Raw genomic sequence first — 17,384 nt, 5'->3', positions numbered from 1 at the left:
ATTTGAAAATCTTCCAAGGCTGCTTGGTTTATCACAGCGTATCTTAGTTCAGGGACTTCTTGTTCTGTTGTGAAGACCTCCTGGAATCTCTGGTTGAGTTCTTCACACACCTCCTTGTGTGTGTGTGTGTGTGTGTGTGTGTGTGTGTGTGTGTGTGTGTGTGTGTAATTACCTAAGTGTAGTTACAGGATGAGAGCTACGCTCGTGGTGTCCTGTCTTCCCAGCACTCTTTGTCATATAACGCTTTGAAACTACTGACGGTCTTGGCCTCCACCACCTTCTCCCCTAACTTGTTCCAACCGTCTACCATTCTGTTTGCGAAAGGGTGTGTGTGTGTGTGTGTGTGTGTGTGTGTGTGTGTGTGTGTGTGTGTGTGTGTGTGTGTGTGTGTGTGTGTGTGTGTGTGTGTGTGTGTGTGTGTGTGTGTGTGTGTGTGTGTGTGTGTGTGTGTGTGTGTTTGTCTAGTGTGGCTCTTTAGCATGCAATAAACAGTGATTTACACTTGCATAATTCATTTTTCCATTACTTCTTTGCCTCCCTGTTATTCCTGGCCCATGCGTGGATTTCTGCCATTAATCTTCCCAATTTATTCACCAGCCAATTTTTGCTCGATCTGTGTGTGTGTGTGTGTGTGTGTGTGTGTGTGTGTGTGTGTGTGTGTGTGTGTGTGTGTGTGTGTGTGTGTGTGTGTGTGTGTGTGTGTGTGTGTGTGTGTACTCACCTATTTGTACTCACCTATTTGTGCTTGCGGGGGTTGAGCTTTGGCTCTTTGGTCCCGCCTCTCAACTGTCAATCAACTGGTGTACAGATTCCTGAGCCTACTGGGCTCTATCATATCTACATTTAAAACTGTGTATGGAGTCAGCCTCCACCACATCACTGCCTAATGCATTCCATCCGTTAACTACTCTGACACTAAAAAAGTTCCTTCTAACGTCTCTGTGGCTCATGTGAGTACTCAGTTTCCACCTGTGTCCCCTTGTTCGCGTCCCACCAGTGTTGAATAGTTTATCCTTGTTTACCCGGTCGATTCCTCTGAGGATTTTGTAGGTTGTGATCATGTCTCCCCTTACTCTTCTGTCTTCCAGTGTCGTAAGGTGCATTTCCCGCAGCCTTTCCTCGTAACTCATGCCTCTTAGTTCTGGGACTAGTCTAGTGGCATACCTTTGGACTTTTTCCAGCTTCGTCTTGTGCTTGACAAGGTACGGGCTCCATGCTGGGGCCGCATACTCCAGGATTGGTCTTACATATGTGGTGTACAAGATTCTGAATGATTCCTTACACAGGTTCCTGAACGCTGTTCTGATGTTAGCCAGCCTCGCATATGCCGCAGACGTTATTCTTTTTATGTGGGCTTCAGGAGACAGGTTTGGTGTGATATCAACTCCTAGATCTTTCTCTCTGTTCGTTTCATTAAGTACTTCATCTCCTATTCTGTATCCTGTGTTTGGCCTCCTATTTCCACCACCTAGTTTCATTACTTTGCATTTACTCGGGTTGAACTTCAACAGCCATTTGTTGGACCATTCACTCAGTCTGTCTAGGTCATCTTGTAGCCTCCTACTATCGTCCTCAGTTTCAATCCTCCTCATAATTTTTGCATCATCGGCAAACATTGAGAGAAACGATTCTATACCCTCTGGAAGATCATTTACATATATCAGAAACAGTATAGGTCCAAGGACTGACCCCTGCGGTACTCCACTCGTAACGTCTCGCCAATCTAAGACCTCACCCCTCACACTGACTCGTTGTCTCCTGTTACTTAGGTACTCCTGTATCCAACGGAGTACCTTCCCTTTCACTCCAGCCTGCATCTCCAGTTTTTTCACTAGCCTCTTGTGTGGCACTGTGTCAAAGGTTTTCTGACAATCCAAAAATATGCAGTCTGCCCACCCTTCTCTTTCTTGCCTTATTTTTGTTGCCTGGTCGTAGAATTCAAGTAACCCTGTGAGGCAGGACCTGCCATCCCTGAATCCATGTTGATGCTGTGTTACAAAGTTCTTTCGCTCCAGATGTTCCACTAGCTTTCTTCGCACAATCTTCTCCATCAACTTGCATGGTATGCAGGTTAGGGACACTGGTCTGTAATTCAGTGCCTCCTGTCTATCCCCTTTCTTGTATATCGGGACTACGTTAGCTGCTTTCCAAATTTCTGGCAGTTCCCCTGTTGCCAGTGATTTGTTATACACCATGGAGAGCGGGAGGCACAGTTCTTCTGCTCCTTCCTTTAGTATCCAAGGGGAGATTCCATCTGGACCTATAGCCTTTGTCACATCCAATTCTAGTAAACACTTCCTTACTTCCCCGCTGGTAATCTCAAACTCTTCCAGTGGTTCTTGGTTAGCTATTCCCTCTCTTATCTCTGGGATTTCTCCTTGCTCCAAGGTGAAGACCTCCTGGAATTTCTTATTCAGTTCCTCACACACTTCCTTGTCGTTTGTAGTGAATCCTTCTGCCCCTAACCTTAATTTCATAACCTGTTCCTTTACTGTTGTTTTTCTCCTGATGTGGCTATGCAGCAATTTAGGCTGAGTCTTTGCCTTGCTTGCGATGTCATTTTCGTATTGTCTTTCTGCCTCTCTTCTCATCCTAACATATTCGTTCCTGGCATTCTGGTATCCTTCTCTGCTCTCCAGTGTCCTGTTATTCCTATAGTTTCTCCATGTCCTTTTACTTTGCTGCTTAGCTAGCCTACATCTCTGATTAAACCATGGGTTTCTCATCTTCATTTCACTGTTTTCCTTTTGGACTGGGACAAACTTGTTTGCTGCATCCTTGCATTTTTGCGTGATGTATTCCATCATATCTTGGGCCGTCTTTTCCCTGAGCTCTGTTTCCCATGCTATATCTGCTAGGCATTTTCTTATCTCCTCATAGTTTCCCTTTCGGTATGCTAACCTTTTGGTTTCGGTATCCCTTCTCGAGTTCAATAACCCTTCTTCAATCAGGTACTCAAACACCAACACACTGTGGTCGCTCATTCCTACTGGGTCCTCAAAACTGATTTCTCTTATGTCAGAGTCGTTCAGGGTGAACGGTGTGTGTGTGTGTGTGTGTGTGTGTGTGTGTGTGTGTGTGTGTGTGTGTGTGTGTGTGTGTGTATTCACCTAGTTGTGCTTGCTGGGTTGAGCTCTGCTCTTTCGGCCCGGCTCTGAATTGTCAATCAACTGTTTCTACTACTACCATTTTTTTTCCACATCACACACCGTGACAGCTGACTAACTCCCAGGTACCTATTTACTGCTAGGTAACAGGGGCATAGGTAGAAAGAAACTCAGCCCATCTTTTCTCGCCGGCGCCCGGGATCGAACCCGGGACCACAGGATCACGTGTCCAGCGTGCTATCCGCTCGGCCACCGGCTCCCCCCTGTGTGTGTGTGTGTGTGTGTGTGTGTGTGTGTGTGTGTGTGTGTGTGTGTGTGTGTGTGTGTGTGTGTGTGTGTGTGTGTGTGTGTGTGTGTGTGTGTGTGTGTGTGTGTAAATCGCGAATAAATTAACACTTGAGGAAAAATATGATAACGTATGACCACAACGGGAATTGAAACCAAAACAAACAGCTGAACAATCTCTATATAACAGTGTCACGTGAGATGGGGGGAAGCACAATGTCCTTATCTAATGCTTCTCTACAGAACCCCGGTTCACCCATTCCTCGCCTTGTGGTTCCAGGTTTCCTCAGAGTAGTACATTCTTCACCAGTTAAAAAGTTCCTTCCCCCTGACTTGACATTTCTCCCCCCTTGGCTAAAGTTCCTATCTTAGATTATATATATATATATATATATATATATATATATATATATATATATATATATATATATATATATATATATATATATATATATATATATATATATATATATATATATATATATATTCCTCCCCGGGGGAAGCCGAGTGTCTCCCCTGTGATAATCATTGATCTAGAGTCACTCTCATGCTGCTGTAGGAATCGTTGTTCTCTAATCCTCTTATTAAGATCTTTCCTAATAAACTTGTGGGAAATTTTTACCCACCATATCTAATAATCATCTAAGAAATGTATAATTTCTATATCATATCTAAATCATATCAAAATCATATCTAAATTGTATCAAATCAAATTAGAATCATTAAAGATTCATTATAGCTTGATCCTGGATGACAATGGCACCATGAACACGTACGCAACAAGGGCCCTTTTGATGCCTACGTGACTTTGTACATGATCTTTCAAGGATCCAGAAGCTTCTAGAAGGACTTCTTAATTAAAAAACTATTGGAACATTGATTCAACATCCGGTAGGATTAAAAATCGAATCCTTAATAAGATTCAGTGGTACTTTCAAATACTACTTATAATCTTTAAATCTTATATCTAATTATATTATAATCACATCTTATCTTAATCATAAGTCTAGACTGTAAAAATAATCAATCAATATTCATAGAAGGCTACCGTGCTCAGAGAGCATGGCAGGGCGATGGGGGGGGTGAAGCGCCCACCAAAGCCCAGCGCCACTCCGCGTTTGTTTACAAATGAGTGAACAAGTGACTGATCCTTAGCGAACATTACCAGCTCAAGGACACCTTATTTAACATTTTTATCGCCAGTGAATACTCTCTAGAACTGGGGGAGTACCTGGACAATATCTACAAGGAAAATCATAGAACATTCATAAAATAAGAGTGTATAGTGGAGATCACGGTGACACGGTTTCCTCCACCTTCATTCTTTATCTTTATCATATCATTCTTCTGCAACGCAGTTAAAGAAAAATCACGTAGCAACGCTACCAGATCATCATACAGCAACGCTGTAGCAAAATATCGTGCCTAAACTCGACAAGAGAGTTAATCAGTCTGGCAAACTTGTCAGACAGGCACCCCGACTGGCAGAGAAGTATATTGAAGGTTATTTGGTGTATGATTGGCCAATTGTATGCTTGTGTAACTTTAATATCCTATAAATCTGTCTGTTGGTTAAAAAGCGAGGCTAAGCCTCACATTTCAGTAAGTTTATTAAAATTGTAGTGTAGCTGTGAATCTTATCCAAGCACTGAACCTCATGGGTGTCCATTGTGTCAGAAAATAATTCAGCCTCAATAAGTAAAAACCTCACAAGTGTCCATAGTTTTGGAAAAGATTCAGTCAAGCTAACTGTATCATATAAATTGAATATGTCTGCATATATATTTGAATATATAAATTAAGTTATCAATTGTTTGCTTAGTTAATTTATAAGTTATCATATAAGTTCATTTAATTGAATATAATTTCTAGTACTAAGTTAATAGTATTAAGACTACATTTAAGGTCATTTATTTATACTTTTACAATTAATTTGTTGTTTATAGTATAAGAATCTATTGGCTGTTAAGTTATGGTACTAGGTTAGACTATGTATGTTTAAATCTCTGATTTAAACAGAGCCAGTGTTCAGTCAGTTAACTGAATTTATTAAATCTTATCCTTGTATAAAATACAAGCTGATGTGAGATCCCTGTCTACAGGTGGATTGGAACTTCTATCAACAAGTCATTCACCCCACCTGTCCCTTACAGCCCACAATCTGTCATTAGGAAAAGAGGAATTAGGATTTACAACCCTAGCTAGAGATTTTCATTGAATTAATTTGCAGACAGTAATTTTTTAATTTAGTTCAGTACAAGTCCCTGGTAGTCTCCTCTTATATCAATCCCAGCAGGTTTTTCCCAAATTAATGGTCCTTCGAACCTAGATAATAATGGTCCTTTATACCTAGATATTTATGATCATTTGTTTACCGAATATTTCAGTGCCAAATAGATAAGAAACTTCTTGATTTTGCATTGGAATAATTCTTACATATTCTAGCCTAACCTAGCTATCAGCCAATATTTATCATAGCTATATATCTAAGTAAACAAATAGTTTGCAGTGGCTTAAGCCACCATATCCATTAACTAGTAAGCATTCATAACAAACTGATATTGTTTTGTGTTAAGAAACAACAGTACTTAAGTATATCAGTGTCACAGACACTGCACTGCATCTTAATCATAAAATACCATTATCTACCTCATTGTGGTAACATTACATATATATTTAAGTGTATTATCTAGCATTATCTCTAATCTACTGATTTTCAGAGCTGCTCATTACATAATATTCTTTAAAAAAGTGTTATCATCACTGTAAGAGCATTCATTACAATCTAACCATAATCAACTGTACAAACCCTATATTACAGGTAAAACCAGTAGACATTCTACTGTATTTTATCTAACAATTATTATGGTAACAGATTTTGTAATAACTTTGCAAAAATAGTGCCATTTACTATTTTTAAAAAATTATTACAAGATTTACCAACTTGGTGCATTCGTGCATTCGGGTCACAAATCAAATTATTACAGTACTTTTGATAATTGAACACCTGCTACAACCAGATTCCAGGGAGGAAATGAAGGACGATCTTTGGAATCATTACCTAAGTAGACAGGAAAGCTCATTTATCAAAATACATTAACATCATACATATTTATCAGAAAAAAGAGAAAAATCTCGGAATCTCCGAAACTCGGAATCTCCAAAACTCGGAAAAGGTCAAAATGGCTGACAGTGTTCCACCAGCAGCTGAAACAGGAAATAGGAGGACACTTAATGGTCTGCAAAATCACCTAACTCAACTGATTGACAAATGTCAAAAGTTGGCTAGGCAACCATCTCCTGATTTAATAATTCTGAATACCAGAGTAAAAGCAGCTGTGGATAAGTATGAACAAATCAAACGCCATGCAGAGATTTATCTAACAGAAATGGCTAATGCAGATTTAACCCGAAGGGAACTTCAGGAAATTGTCGCTGAAATGACAATGTATGAAGATAATATCCAAGATCAACTTGATCCTTTAATCAAACAAATATCTCAAGCAGGAACCCAATCCAATGTGAGCTCATCCACTCAACAGAGCAATGCAACTATCACACATATAGCCGCAGAGCTCCCAAAGGTACAATTACCATATTTTGAGGGCAAGGATGAAGACGATTGGGATACCTTCTGGAGACACTTTGATTCTATAATAAACTCCAAGCCCTCTCTCAAAAAGGCGACAAAGTTTCAATATTTGCAAGGCCAGTTACGGGGAGAGGCAAGGCAGGTCATTGCTAATTTGTCATTAACAGATGATGATTACGACCATGCCTTACAGTTGTTACAAGATAACTACAGTGATAAGGAGACTGCAATTGCACGTCTCTCATACAAATTATTGGATTTACCCTCTCCAAATAAAAGTTATGAGTCACTACAATCATTTCGATTGTCTATAGAATCAATCATCAAAGCCCTCAGTACAAAAGTACCTGTAGGTGATGCAGAGTGGCTTATAAAGTTAATCATTCAAAGGAAACTTCCAAATGAGGTCATAGACAGCCTATGCACTCATTATAACACCAACATCTTATCACAAAGCCAAATCATTGATGGACTTCGAGCTTACGTACAAAGATTACGAAGCCGAGGAAAACTTAGATCTCAAGAAAAAATCCCCAAAGGTGAATCCACGGACAAAAGCAAAAATGTCCAGAATGGCAGTCAAAAATCAAGGCAACAAAACTCCTCTTCTGCAAAGTGGAAACAGAATAATGTTGGCTCTTATGCTATAGCACCCACAGTTAACAGAACTGTAGGAAATCAAGCTCCTAAGACAGATAAGACAAAAGGAGCTACAAGTGCCCCAAAATGTTTATTCTGTCAAGAAGCACATACCATTTATCAATGCACAGTTTATGTAGGCCGTGCCAGTCGAATCGATCGACTGAAATCTCTGAACAGGTGCATCCGTTGTCTACGGAAGCACGATACAAGTGAGTGTATCACTCAATTGCAGAACTGCCAATATTGTCATAAAAGTGTACATCACACAGCACTCTGTGGTGATATTAACACTCAATCAAGATCACAGACTTCCAATAATCAACCTGCATCTCAGGCAAAGCCCAAAGATGATAATACCACAACAGCCGTACAATTCTGTACAGTAATGAGCAATGTCAACGACTTGGATACAGAAATTGTTACAGCAGCCATATTGCCTACTGCACAGCTAGAACTATGCAATCAAGGAATTTGTATTCCAACTAGAGGCTTTTTTGATCAAGGGTCACAGAAAACCTTTATCAGTAAAAAGATGGCAGAAGATTTACAACTTAAATCTTCAAAGCAAGTATCTACATCAATATCAGGGTTTTTTACTAATTCTGGTCGTAGAACCTTTCCAGTAGTAAAACTCAATGTCTGTCTAGGTACATCCCAAAGGACAGTAGAAGCCATAGTAGTTGATAAAATTCCTACTGAAATGGAAGTGACTGGTCTGACAGCAACAATTAAATTCCTAAAAGAAAAAGGAATCCAATTAGCAGATCCTCTACTTGATTCTGACTACATAGGGGATATCGGAATCCTGATTGGAGCTGACTACTATCATCGATTCATTCTGGGATCAGAAGAATCTATGGGTATGAATATACTCAAATCAGCAGGAGGCATATTGATGACAGGACCTATACTAGATCTTGAACCTTCAACTCCTGAAAAATCACATCATACAGAAACTGTAATAGTGGCATGACTAGGCAAAGAACAGTCACCACTTAAAATCCCCCACATGATTGATGATGGATTGAAATCTGTACATCAATTGTGGGAACTTGATGCCATAGGAATAATTCCTGAACAACCAAGTCCTGATGATGTCTGTGCATATAATCAATACTTAGAAACTGTACAGTACTATGATGGACAGTACTGGGTAAGGCTACCATGGAAAATCAACCATAAAACCTTACCTACCAATTATCACATGGCTTATAGTCAATTTAAATCGCAACTAGCAAAGCTAAGAAAAAGGCCTGAGCATTTAAAACTCTATCATGAGATTATTGCTCAACAATTAAAGAATAAATTCATCGAAGTCGTGAAACATGACAATACGCAAACAGGCCATTTTTTACCACACATGGCTGTAATGAGAGAATCAAAAACGACTCCTTTACGGATAGTTTTTAATTGTAGCTCTAAATCTGGACCCCAAGGAACCAGTCTAAATGATTGTTTACAAACAGGTCCAAGTCTAACTCAGAAATTGTATGACATACTGTTGAAGTTTAGACTTAACAAATATGCGTATTCAGCAGATATAAGTAAGGCCTTTCTCAGAGTTGGCTTGCAGGAAGAAGATAGAGACTTCACTAAGTTTCTATGGGTAGAGAACCCAGAAGATGTCAATAGTCCTGTAGTGACTTTCAGATTCTCTTCAGTTCTTTTCGGCGCGACAAGCAGTCCATTTCTATTGCAAGCAACTCTAGATACTCATCTGAAGAAATCATCAAGTCCCTGTAAGACTGAAATCAGTCAAAATCTATATGTAGATAATTTTCAAGGGACAGTTAACAGTACTACTGAACTGTTACAATTATATCAAGAGGCCAACAAGGAGCTACAAGGTGCCAACATGCCACTACAATCTTGGGCCTCTAATAATGCAACATTGAATAATCAAATAGCAAGAGATTACCCTGAATATCACGTACCAGAATCACAAAAGGTGTTAGGTATGGATTGGGATTTAATCTCGGACACAATATCGATCAAATCTGTGCCAGTAAATTACAACATCACTACAAAAAGGGATTTGCTTTCACAAGTTAGCAAAGTATTCGACCCACTAGGTCTACTAAATCCTTTGACAATCAAGTGGCGTTTATTGGTGCAACAAGCATGGAAGGCTAAGGTTGGTTGGGATGATCCACTACCAATCCAGTTACAAAAAGCTTGGATGGAAGTGGCTCAAGAACAAACTTTAGTTGAAAAGATAATCTTTCCGAGACACATAGTCGAGGAAAATGAGGAAGTATCACTACATGTATTCGCAGACTCGTCAGCCAAAGCTTTTGGAGCTTGTGCTTACTTAGTGACTTCTAATCAATCATATCTTATCACCTCTAAGGCCAGAGTCGCTCCATTAAAAAAGAGGACTTTGCCTCAGATGGAACTAACAGCACTGCTAACTGGTACACGCTTAGCAGTGCATATCAAACAAGTCTTGTCTACCATGAACATCAAAGATGTCATTATATGGTCTGACAATGAAGCTGTCTTACAATGGGTACGAAACGACAACTGTCCAACTCCATATGTAAAAAATCGCGTCTCGGAAATTAAAGAAATTTCCGCAGGCTTTCAATTGTTGCATGTACCAACAAAGGATAATCCAGCTGATCTCTTATCAAGAGGTATGACATTTAAACAGTTTGCAAAGGCAGATATTTGGTTTCATGGGCCTCGATGGTTAGTGAATGGTAGTTGGCCTGAACAAAAGCCACACGTCATTACGACACAAACCATAACTACCACCAGGCAGCAAGCTCAAATATCAGTCTTGGATTGTACTCGTTACTCCTCGCTCATCAAATTAATCAATGTAACACAGAACGTGTTTCATTATCTCAGGAAAAAAGGTATAAATTACACTTTTCCAGATGCACTTCTCTATTGGGTAAGACAAGCCCAGAGAGAAACTTATGGGAATAACTATGAAAATCTTCCGCATAAGTTAAAACACAATCTCGGTCTGTGGATAGACCAAGAAAATCACAACATTCTGCGTTGTGGAGGGAGACTTAAACACGCAGATATCAATCTAGATACCGTGCATCCATGGCTTTTACCAAAAAATCATTGGATCACAAGGTTGATTGTGTTGCATACACATCAACAAATCATCAAACATGGAGGAGTGTTAGACACACTCACACAAATCAGACAGCAGTACTGGATTCCTCAGGGAAGACAGTCAGTCAAATCAATCTTGAAGAATTGCATGATATGCCGAAGGTGCGATGCAAGAACTTGCTCTTATCCAGGGCCACCACCCCTGCCAAAGGAACGAGTGGTCCATCTACAACCTTTCGAAACGACAGGAGTAGATTATACAGGAGCAATATATCTAACAGGGACTGCAGATAAGCAACCTATCAAGGCATACATCTGTCTGTTCACCTGTGCTACCACCAGGGCAGTACATCTAGAGGTAACACCCGATATGACTGCTCAATCATTTATTCAAGCTTTCCGCAGATTCGCAGCACGCCGATCATGCCCTAAGCTGATGATTTCAGATAACGGAGCAAACTTGGTAGCTGGAGAAGCGTGTCTACGGGAAATCTGTTCCCATCCTGCAGTTACTTCCACACTGGAACAGCGTCATTGCAGATGGAAATTTATCCCTCCGAGAGCCCCATGGCACGGAGGATTTTATGAACGGTTAATAGGAACTGTAAAAAGATCCTTGAGAAAATCTCTACACCGTCAGAAAATCAATCTTCAAGAACTCCAGACAGTAATCACGGAAATAGAATCAAGGGTGAATAACCGGCCGTTGACTTACTTGTCTGAGGATCCTACTCAACATGAGCCGTTAAGTCCTGCCCACCTAATGTATGGAAGACTTCTGTCTCCAGTACCATCTCTAGTGGATGATGAGATCAGAGATCCCTCATATGTGGGTCAGAGCGAGTTGGTTCAGGGGTATAAGCATCTGTCCAGCATAATCCAAAAATGGAATGATGTTTGGACAAAAGAATATCTTACATCTCTACGAGAACATCACTATGGGGCCAACGTCCCACATAATATAGCTAATCTCCAACCTGGCGATATTGTCTTGGTAGACAGTGATGGCCCTAGGGCTGACTGGCCATTAGGTAAAGTTGTCTCAGTCCATCCAGATAGTCAGGGGATTTTGAGAATAGTCAAAATCCTGTCTAAAGGAACAACTTCCCTGAAGACATTGGACAAACTCATCCACATGGAATCAGTGAGCCAGCTGCAGTTAGATCCTGAGAGACCTCAAGAAACTCTAACTCCACAAGACCCACAGACTCCTAACAGACACAATCGTCCACAACGGACAGCAGCAGAAAAGTGCAAGAAAAATCTGCACTTGTATTATCAATCCAATGGAGAGTAAATAAATACATATGGTTACTATTGTCCTAAGTATTGGACTCTGTGCCAGTTCTCTCCCTCTGGAAGATGTGGGAAATTTTTACCCACCATATCTAATAATCATCTAAGAAATGTATAATTTCTATATCATATCTAAATCATATCAAAATCATATCTAAATTGTATCAAATCAAATTAGAATCATTAAAGATTCATTATAGCTTGATCCTGGATGACAATGGCACCATGAACACGTACGCAACAAGGGCCCTTTTGATGCCTACGTGACTTTGTACATGATCTTTCAAGGATCCAGAAGCTTCTAGAAGGACTTCTTAATTAAAAAACTATTGGAACATTGATTCAACATCCGGTAGGATTAAAAATCGAATCCTTAATAAGATTCAGTGGTACTTTCAAATACTACTTATAATCTTTAAATCTTATATCTAATTATATTATAATCACATCTTATCTTAATCATAAGTCTAGACTGTAAAAATAATCAATCAATATTCATAGAAGGCTACCGTGCTCAGAGAGCATGGCAGGGCGATGGGGGGGGTGAAGCGCCCACCAAAGCCCAGCGCCACTCCGCGTTTGTTTACAAATGAGTGAACAAGTGACTGATCCTTAGCGAACATTACCAGCTCAAGGACACCTTATTTAACATTTTTATCGCCAGTGAATACTCTCTAGAACTGGGGGAGTACCTGGACAATATCTACAAGGAAAATCATAGAACATTCATAAAATAAGAGTGTATAGTGGAGATCACGGTGACACGGTTTCCTCCACCTTCATTCTTTATCTTTATCATATCATTCTTCTGCAACGCAGTTAAAGAAAAATCACGTAGCAACGCTACCAGATCATCATACAGCAACGCTGTAGCAAAATATCGTGCCTAAACTCGACAAGAGAGTTAATCAGTCTGGCAAACTTGTCAGACAGGCACCCCGACTGGCAGAGAAGTATATTGAAGGTTATTTGGTGTATGATTGGCCAATTGTATGCTTGTGTAACTTTAATATCCTATAAATCTGTCTGTTGGTTAAAAAGCGAGGCTAAGCCTCACATTTCAGTAAGTTTATTAAAATTGTAGTGTAGCTGTGAATCTTATCCAAGCACTGAACCTCATGGGTGTCCATTGTGTCAGAAAATAATTCAGCCTCAATAAGTAAAAACCTCACAAGTGTCCATAGTTTTGGAAAAGATTCAGTCAAGCTAACTGTATCATATAAATTGAATATGTCTGCATATATATTTGAATATATAAATTAAGTTATCAATTGTTTGCTTAGTTAATTTATAAGTTATCATATAAGTTCATTTAATTGAATATAATTTCTAGTACTAAGTTAATAGTATTAAGACTACATTTAAGGTCATTTATTTATACTTTTACAATTAATTTGTTGTTTATAGTATAAGAATCTATTGGCTGTTAAGTTATGGTACTAGGTTAGACTATGTATGTTTAAATCTCTGATTTAAACAGAGCCAGTGTTCAGTCAGTTAACTGAATTTATTAAATCTTATCCTTGTATAAAATACAAGCTGATGTGAGATCCCTGTCTACAGGTGGATTGGAACTTCTATCAACAAGTCATTCACCCCACCTGTCCCTTACAGCCCACAATCTGTCATTAGGAAAAGAGGAATTAGGATTTACAACCCTAGCTAGAGATTTTCATTGAATTAATTTGCAGACAGTAATTTTTTAATTTAGTTCAGTACAAGTCCCTGGTAGTCTCCTCTTATATCAATCCCAGCAGGTTTTTCCCACAAAACTAGTTTATAGAGGATAAAGAACACACAACCTATTACTGATACTCAGGTTACGTATATTAATTTGTATGTTAAAGCCATTGCAATAATAGTTATATATATATATATAATGCTCGGATATAATTGTTGGTGTGAGATGAACTTACTCATATCAGTCTGGTGACAATTATCACAGAAACATATGAATAAAACATTACAACTTTTTTCATATGTTTTCCTCCCTTCATACGTTATCGTCCACCATACTGTATCCTCCACATCTTAATGTATCCTCTCCATTATAGGTTATCCTCGGAATCATACGTCTCATTCTGTTATAATATCCTCACCTCATCATCCTGTATAATGCCTATAACATCTCTTACAACGCTCAATAACACTCTAAATAATGTTGCTAATAAAACACTCAGAACCAAGAGGATTATTCTTAATCACTTTGCAGTTTAAATGTAATAAATTCTTTTAATAAAAATTTGTCTGAAAAAATTGTACACCCTAATCACCACACATTATTTTATTGAGGATTATTTCCTGCTTATGGCTCCCAAAAAATGCAACCAGGGGGGATGTTGCTGTTGCAACTAAGTATCTTATGCCTATCTATAAAGTTCACTTTGAAAAATGTAAACAAATAATGTCATCACAGCATTGTTTGGAACAGCTCTTTAAAACACAAAGAAAATCGTAGAGAGTTTAACTCTATCCCGTTTGGAAACGCTTGGATCACATGGGGCGGGTAGGGAATCCAAGCCTTTCAAGATCCCTCTGTCCGTGCAAGGACTTCATTCCTACCAGTCAGATCAAGTGGATAGGTCACTCTACCCACTGAGACGAGAAAGATATATTAGAGAGGGAAAACCTGGTTACAAAATTGGCCCCCACAGAGTCTTATGAAGCTCTTGTACGCCATTACCCCATGCGAGGCGTTAAAATACGCGGCCGACTGGTGACTTATTGCAATAAGTGATATGATAACAGAGTCTCATACATATTCATTAAGCACGATAGCAGCATACCGGTGTGCTCCGTCACGCTAATGTCCAGCGATACATCACACGCCACGCTAAAATTACTTGAGCTGTAGCTATATATTCAACAGCTTACTGGGACACAGGGATGAGAGATACGTGATGAGAGAGGTAATGAGAGAGAGAGAGAGAGACGGAGACAGAGATAGAGAGAAAGAGAGAGAATGGAGAAGGGAGGGAGAAGATGAATACACAATAATTCATCACCGGGAGAGGGCCATTACCCGACAACAGGCGCTAGAGAACAAAAACATGACTAACGATGACAAAGGTAGTGAGAACACCCCAGGAAGTTACGAAGAAAAAATTATTTGAAAAAGAAATGAATACAAAGACGGACTACTGAGACTCCTTCCCCACCACTGGACCGAGTCTCTCCCCACCACTGGAGCGAGTCTCTCCCCACCACTGGACCGAGTCTCTCCCCACCACTGGAGCGAGTTTCTCCCCACCACTGGAGCGAGTCTCTCCCCACCACTGGAGCGAGTCTCTCCCCACCACTGGACCGAGTCTCCCCCCACCACTGGAGCGAGTTTCTCCCCACCACTGGACCGAGTCTCTCCCCACCACTGGAGCGAGTCTCTCCCCACCACTGGAGCGAGTCTCTCCCCACCACTGGACCGAGTCTCCCCCCACCACTGGAGCGAGTTTCTCCCCACCACTGGACCGAGTCTCTCCCCACCACTGGAGCGAGTTTCTCCCCACCACTGGACCGAGTCTCTCCCCACCACTGGACCCAGTCTCTCCCCACCACTGGACCGAGTCTCTCCCCACCACTGGACCGAGTCTCTCCCCCACCACTGGAGCGAGTCTCTCCCCACCACTGGACCGAGTCTCTCCCCACCACTGGACCGAGTCTCTCCCCACCACTGGACCGAGTCTCTCCCCACCACTGGACCGAGTCTCTCCCCACCACTGGACCGAGTCTCTCCCCACCACTGGACCGAGTCTCTCCCCACCACTGGACCGAGTTCCCTCATTACTAGATGCGTGTTATATGAGGGACGTGTTAGATGAGGGACGTGTTAGATGATGGACGTGTTAGATGATGGACGTGTTAGATGAGGGACGTGTTAGATGAGGGACGTGTTAGATGAGGAGAGTGTTAGATGAGGGACGTGTTAGATGAGGGACGTGTTAGATGAGGGACGTGTTAGATGAGGGACGTGTTAGATGATGGACGTGTTAGATGAGGGACGTGTTAGATGAGGGACGTGTTAGATGATGGACGTGTTAGATGAGGGACGTGTTAGATGATGGACGTGTTAGATGAAGGACGTGTTAGATGAGGGACGTGTTAGATGAGGGACGTGTTAGATGAGGGACGTGTTAGATGAGGGACGTGTTAGTTGAGGGACGTGTTAGATGAGGGACGTGTTAGATGATGGACGTGTTAGATGAAGGACGTGTTAGATGAGGGACGTGTTAGATGAGGGACGTGTTAGATGAGGGACGTGTTAGATGAGGGACGTGTTAGATGATGGACGTGTTAGATGAAGGACGTGTTAGATGAGGGACGTGTTAGATGAGGGACGTGTTAGATGAAGGACGTGTTAGATGAGGGACGTGTTAGATGAGGGACGTGTTAGATGATGGACGTGTTAGATGAAGGACGTGTTAGATGAGGGACGTGTTAGATGAGGGACGTGTTAGATGAGGGACGTGTTAGATGAGGGACGTGTTAGATGAGGGACGTGTTAGATGAGGGACGTGTTAGATGAAGGACGTGTTAGATGAGGGACGTGTTAGATGAGGGACGTGTTAGATGAGGGACGTGTTAGATGAGGGACGTGTTAGATGAAGGACGTGTTAGATGATGGACGTGTTAGATGAGGGACGTGTTAGATGAAGGACGTGTTAGATGAAGGACGTGTTAGATTGGTGTTTGATGTAGTGGTAAACATGAAGGTGTTAGCTGAAGTGATGCCACATGAGGTGTTACACGGGTGAGTGTAGGATGAAGGGGTGCAGGATGGAGGGGTGCAAGATGGAGGGGTGCAGGATGGAGGGGTGCAGGATGGAGGGGTGCAGGATGGAGGGGGTGCAGGATGGAGGGGTGCAGGATGGAGGGGTGCAGGATGGAGGGGTGCAGGATGGAGGGGTGCAGGATGGAGGGGGTGCAGGATGGAGGGGTGCAGGATGGAGGGGTGCAGGATGGAGGGGTGCAGGATGGAGGGGTGCAGGATGGAGGGGTGCAGGATGGAGGGGGTGCAGGATGGAGGGGTGCAGGATGGAGGGGTGCAGGATGGAGGGGTGCAGGATGGAGGGGTGCAGGATGAAGGGGTGCAGGATGGAGGGGTGCAGGATGGAGGGGTGCAGGATGGAGGGGTGCAGGATGGAGGGGTGCAGGATGGAGGGGTGCAGGATGAAGGGGTGCAGGATGGAGGGGTGCAGGATGACGGGGTGCAGGATGGAGGGGTGCAGGATGACGGGGTGCAGGATGGAGGGGTATAGGATAGAAGGGTGCAGGGTGGAGGGGTGCAGGATGGAGGGGGTGCAGGATGGAAGGATGCAGGATAAAAGAGTGCAGAATGAAGATGTGCAGTATTAAGGTGTGCAGGATAAAGGATGTTCGATCCCTTTTACTCC

At 41.6% G+C, this 17,384-nt stretch overlaps 3 protein-coding genes across 3 annotated transcripts in view; 2 read left to right on the top strand and 1 right to left on the bottom strand.

The window, feature by feature from the left end:
• Positions 1 to 17,384, bottom strand: part of LOC123748333 (limbic system-associated membrane protein) — a 489,037-nt gene that overhangs the window by 354,894 nt on the left and 116,759 nt on the right. The gene's annotated exons all lie outside the window — the stretch shown is intronic.
• LOC138367336 (uncharacterized) lies at positions 4,009 to 8,599 on the top strand. The gene is made up of 2 exons (XM_069328764.1): positions 4,009 to 4,994; positions 5,495 to 8,599. Exon 2 carries the CDS (start codon positions 6,575 to 6,577, stop codon positions 8,597 to 8,599), a length of 2,025 nt encoding a protein of 674 aa, XP_069184865.1. The 5' UTR covers positions 4,009 to 4,994; positions 5,495 to 6,574.
• On the top strand, positions 8,636 to 14,183 carry LOC138367335 (uncharacterized). Its single transcript, XM_069328763.1, has 2 exons — positions 8,636 to 13,060; positions 13,561 to 14,183. The coding sequence occupies exon 1, from the start codon at positions 8,636 to 8,638 to the stop codon at positions 11,996 to 11,998; it is 3,363 nt and encodes a 1,120-aa protein (XP_069184864.1). The 3' UTR covers positions 11,999 to 13,060; positions 13,561 to 14,183.

Source organism: Procambarus clarkii, chromosome 22 (assembly GCF_040958095.1).
Source record: "Procambarus clarkii isolate CNS0578487 chromosome 22, FALCON_Pclarkii_2.0, whole genome shotgun sequence".
Taxonomy (NCBI): domain Eukaryota; kingdom Metazoa; phylum Arthropoda; class Malacostraca; order Decapoda; family Cambaridae; genus Procambarus; species Procambarus clarkii.
This window is presented reverse-complemented; position numbering and strand designations above follow the sequence as displayed.